This window comes from Cicer arietinum, chromosome 8 (genome assembly GCF_000331145.2).
Source record: "Cicer arietinum cultivar CDC Frontier isolate Library 1 chromosome 8, Cicar.CDCFrontier_v2.0, whole genome shotgun sequence".
NCBI lineage: Eukaryota > Viridiplantae > Streptophyta > Magnoliopsida > Fabales > Fabaceae > Cicer > Cicer arietinum.
Window position 1 is genome coordinate 24,514,656 of NC_021167.2, and position 5,288 is coordinate 24,519,943.

Genomic DNA, 5,288 nt, shown 5'->3' on the forward strand with positions numbered 1-5,288 from the left:
TAAAAAACTAAAACTGCAATTAATTTTTTTAATTATTTTTTAAAAATAAAATTAAGTCTAAAAAGTTACGTTATATTCAAGGTAGTTTAGATACATTACCATTAGATAAGAGATAAGTTATTGAATTTTACCTATATATTTCATTCCAAGAAATATGAACTAATTTTTTTTATATTACATTTAAGATGAAATGCATTGCAAAAATCAACATATTAATTATCTACTCAAGTAAAATACCAATTATTAAAATCATACCACATTCAGATAGATGACATGAAATGAGATATAAGATTGACTTAGTAGCTAGTGTGACAGTATTAGAGAATGTAGTGATAAAGAAATTCGGAACTCAATCTCCACAATCATCATAATACTAACATTGGCTGTTCCAAAAATATATATATAGATAGCATGATACTTTTTGAAGGATCAAAGTTAATAAACTCTCATGAGCCAATAAGGGTACAAGAATCAATTTGTAATTGAGTAATATAAGACATAAAACTAGTAGAATACCCATGTAACATGTTTATACAAGTTAAATGGTATTGCAGTATAAAGGGTCTGAATCTTGAAAAAAATTCATAAATACTTACATAATGTATTCAATAATATGACAACATGATACAATTAATCACTGAACAAACCAGTTGCAGATCTTTTTCATGCATATTTTCCTCAGTTGCTACTGCTGCACCCTTTCTCTTTGGGAGATCATCATCAACACCTTTGTCCTATACCTCGAATAAATATATCCTACGCGTGTAATTTGTTTGTTTTTTTTACCTTTTTTCGCCGGCTTAATAACCGGCGAGAGTTGCAAGTTGTTGCAATTTGTGTTTGGGTAATGTCAAAAAATAGTTTGTACCGAATGGAACTAGTTTGCACTAATCGAGGGCGGTTTTGCTTCTTCGGCCGGTTATTGGAATCGGTAAGCCATCAAAGATAGGTTTGGAAATGGAATCTGGTTTCAGACTCCATTTCGAGGTTGGCCAGATTGTTGCTGCCAAATTGTACTTTTCCTGCTCACGAAGGCTTGATGCGCTCGATGATTTGCGCACTCCAGAAAGGCCGTCGGTAAATATTGATTCTCCCAACCCTACTGGAATAGAATCTAACCATCCTGATTCTGACTCGGAGAATAGTGTGACTCGACTAGCTGATTTCGGCCTCATGAATAATGCTTTTCCAGTTGAAGAAGAGCCGTTTGATCCATTACTATCTGGTGTATTACCTCCATTATCAACATCGACTTTTTGACGTCTGCGGACAGATTTCTCGTCAGACTTATCAGATCCCCCGTCTCCGATATCTGTTGAAGGCACGTACTCCAACACATCATCGTTCCCGGTCAGAAGATCAAGCACTGAATTTGTTGACATGGAATGATGGTTCAGAATTGGCGAGGCTTTAGGAAACCATTCCTCTCTGGAATGTTCAGTAGTAGAAGATGTATACATTGCCATTTCAGTGTCTCCAGATGTATCCCGGGAACGTGAAGAGTCGAGTCCGTAGTATTTCTGTAAAATGGTCATAGCTGGTGAAATCTTTTGTTTCGGTGGTTTCAGTCTTAACGACTGGAGAGGTTCCTTCATTGCAGATTGACCTATGCGGGGCGGTCTTCTTTCGCTGCTATTTTCTCTGCAATATGTTTCAGTATTAAAATGAGTTAAACATGAAAAATAAACACATTAAAAACTGAAATGAAATTAGGAAAAATCATAGCCCGAATTGCTGTCAAACTCTAAAAGCCATTGGTTGTCATAGGCAGACAATACATTACATTACACACTACATTAACAAATTAGCAAAGGAATAAGTTTCCTCGACAATATTGTCAAATAGCGGTACTATAGCGCTATAGCGTAGCAGAACTTGAACAAATCGATATTGTTCTGCAATACACTATTTAGTACAAAGTGTTGTCAAATAGTAGCTATCGTGGCGCTATAGCCTTGTAGCATAGCACAATTTGAACAAACTACTATTTCCTGTAATCTGCAATTGACAACACTAGTCCTCAATTGATTGTTTTGTCAATTGCATTTCTACCTTAATTGACGATTTCTTAAGTTGTTGCGTGATTACAAGTGGAAAATAAACTAAATGAATATGACAGTACCTCAACTTGGCAGGTTCATCAGGAACCGGAGATGGTGGATGTCGTCCAGGTAGTGGAATTCTCAATGTCTGCAATGCGAACATTTGAAGATCAGTGGCCAATCCGTTCATCCTTTTGATATCAGCTACCTGAATTATTACAAGAGATCAGTGTTGTCAATTGTAGATCCCAGAAAATAGTGGTTTGTTCAAACTCTGATATGCTATAGTACTATAGTGCCACAATAACAACTATTTGACAACACGATCAGTGGCAAATTAAGATGTACACTAGTACTATATGATCACTTTTATCTCAACAATTAAGGAGAGGCGTATATATCTGGAAGAATTTGTATTGTCATCACCGAAACACGACTTTCCACATTACGCGATAATTGTCTTATATTTCACATAACAACAATTCTAAAAGAGAATGCATTATGCCTACAAAGTTGTTGGTAAAACTAGAATTACATAACAAATTAAATATCTAAAAAATGCAAAGAACAAATGACCAAGGAATGCATGTGGTTCGATCCCCCGCAGAACAACTGTTAAAATCCAAAAAAAACCTTCATTCATTTTCACACACCCCTATCCATAATCATTCCATTCATCACATGGTTTATCCTAAAAGTGGAGACTGAAATTCTAAAGGATTGAAATCATTGATCAAAATAGCTTCAAATAATCAATTAACTATATCAAAAAGTTTAACATCTCTCACGTAGATAACTCTCTTGTTGTTAAAGCATTATCAATCAATACATAAAAATAAAAATAAAAATAAAAATTGATGTACTTAATAGTCCTTTTAGATCAGCTTCCTAGTACATGAAACAAACAAATAAAAAACACATAAAATCAATTTTAAAAAACATAAAACAACACAAAAAAATATTCATCATGTTCACATCCAAACCCTTTAAACTAAACACCAATTTTGCATATTGAAAAGAAAAAAAAAGTTGCCACACCTCAAAAAAAAAAACCCTATAAACCCAAAAGAAAAAAATTAACAACTTTATCATATCTAACAAAAATTCAACTTCAGATTCAGAAGGAAAAAAAAAACAGAAAAAACAAAAAAATAAAATAAAAAAATAGTTTATACCTCAACACCATACTTGATGGCAACACCAGCAAGAGTATCAAATTTTGAAACATGATGTTGAATACAACTCAACCCATTATTACCACCACCACCACCACCGTTGCTGCCGCCGTTATGCAACCCATTTGACGGCGACATCTACTCCGATCAACCACCGACAGTAAAGATCTAAGATCTAAAACAGAAGGGCATGAAATTGAGTTGAAAAGAGAAGTTGGTGATGAAGAAGATGAGAATTGTTTTGGATAAACGAAGGAAAAGGGTCAAAGAAAAATATAATCTTGAAGTAAGAAAAAGAAAGGAAAGTTGAAGATGGAATTGAAGATTGGTTGTGTTTTTTTTGTGTCTCATCACTATGTTTTTATTTGGAAGAAAAAAATTATTAAATAAAATAATAATAATAATGGAAATTAAAATGGGATTTTCTTTTAATGCTTTTAAGTTTTAATGAGAATTTTGACTTTCTTTTCACTCTTTTTCTGCTTGAGAATTCTTTATTTCTTGTTTTCTGTTTGTTTCTTTCCTCTCTTAAAAGTCCATTTGTAATGATGTAGTAATTTCTCAATTTTTTTTATAAAAAAATCTAAGGGTGAAACTTACACTCTGATGTAGAAAAAAAAAAGAAGGTAATTTGGGTTTGAACTTGTTCCTAATATATCAAAACTTTATGTAGTTATTATTGATTTGTGATTTTTCAATTTTCTTTTTTTATTTAATGAATAATATCTTAATTTATTCAAATAATAATGATGATGACTTGACCAAAATAATAATAATAATAATTTCTCAATTGGTTTTTTGGATAGAATTCTCATTTGTTTTATAGATTAAATAGAGAAATAAATAAATAATATTTTTAAACAATCCATCATATTGTGAATGGAATGTTATTCCATTAAAGGAAATAAAAAGTGTAACATATTTTTTTTTGACAGAAAATGATAAATATAACATAATTATTTCATAAAGTCTTTACAAAAATATTGAATGAGAGTTGACTTGTTTTTTTTACTGTTTCATCTATTTTTATGATGGTTTATATATTTAAAATTTATGATACACTATAAAAAAAAAAAAACAATATTATATGTAATGCTAATATTAGTTTTGGTGTATGCCTACTTTTTTTCCTTCTGTTTTTTCATTTATAAATTTTATAATAATACAAACATTTTGGCTTTCATTTGAAGCCTCCAAATCCATTAAAAAATTAAAACTTTTTTATAGACAAATTGTTAGTACTTAATTTGTTAGGAGAAGAGAGTCTTTAACCTTCTATGTAATATTTCTTCATTTAAAAGTTAAAACATAAAAAATATCTTGTTTAAGGGGGTCACTTTCATAAACTCAGCTTATAAAATGAAGTTCATTTAAACTTATGTTTATAAACATCAATCTAAATATGCATGTACTTGCATAAAAAAACAAATAAAAATGAAAATTTTCTACTAGTAATTATAATAAAGTTTATCATAAATTGTACTTGTGTGAATAAAAAGAAGAGTAGTCAAAATGTGTGCAAATGAATCAAAGTGGTCACTGTTACCAAAAATAAATGAAAGTGGTCACAAAATCATAAGAAATTTATGGCATTTTAACTTCCTTTTGACCAATATTAATAATTTAATATAAAGATGTATGTATATTTTGCCTCAATTATCTAGTTTTTAGTAAGAAAAAAATGTCTTAACAATTTGTACTCGAATTGAGAAATAGTAAATGAAGTTTGATTAAAAATAATTTTAATAAAAAATTAAAATATTTCATAGTGCCATATATACATTTTAAAGTATATAGATATAATAAAGAATAAAAGAAAGAAAGTAAAAATGATTATGAAAACTCATTGGTGAGAGAAAGGGTTCCTTGTAATGTGTTCAGCGTAGCTTTTCATCTTTGTCTAATACTTTTGGGATTTGAAAATTGATTAGAATCACGATGATGAGCTTAACTCCTCTTTTTTTAATTTTCATAATTCATTTCATCAATAATTTATTATTTTTTAGTAAGAGATACTATTTTAGTATATTTTAATAATCTTAAAAACAATAATTTGATTGATTTTATTTTC

The 5,288-nt window shown here is 30.0% G+C and overlaps 1 protein-coding gene across 1 annotated transcript; it reads right to left on the reverse strand.

The window, feature by feature from the left end:
- Nucleotides 1-384: 384 nt before the first annotated feature.
- On the reverse strand, nt 385-3,574 carry LOC101489608 (uncharacterized). The gene is made up of 3 exons (XM_004515220.4): nt 3,218-3,574; nt 2,123-2,250; nt 385-1,641 (listed from the first exon to the last, which is right to left on the reverse strand). The coding sequence occupies exons 1-3, from the start codon at nt 3,353-3,355 to the stop codon at nt 888-890; spliced, it is 1,020 nt and encodes a 339-aa protein (XP_004515277.1). The 5' UTR covers nt 3,356-3,574; the 3' UTR covers nt 385-887.
- Between the last annotated feature and the right edge of the window lie 1,714 nt (nt 3,575-5,288).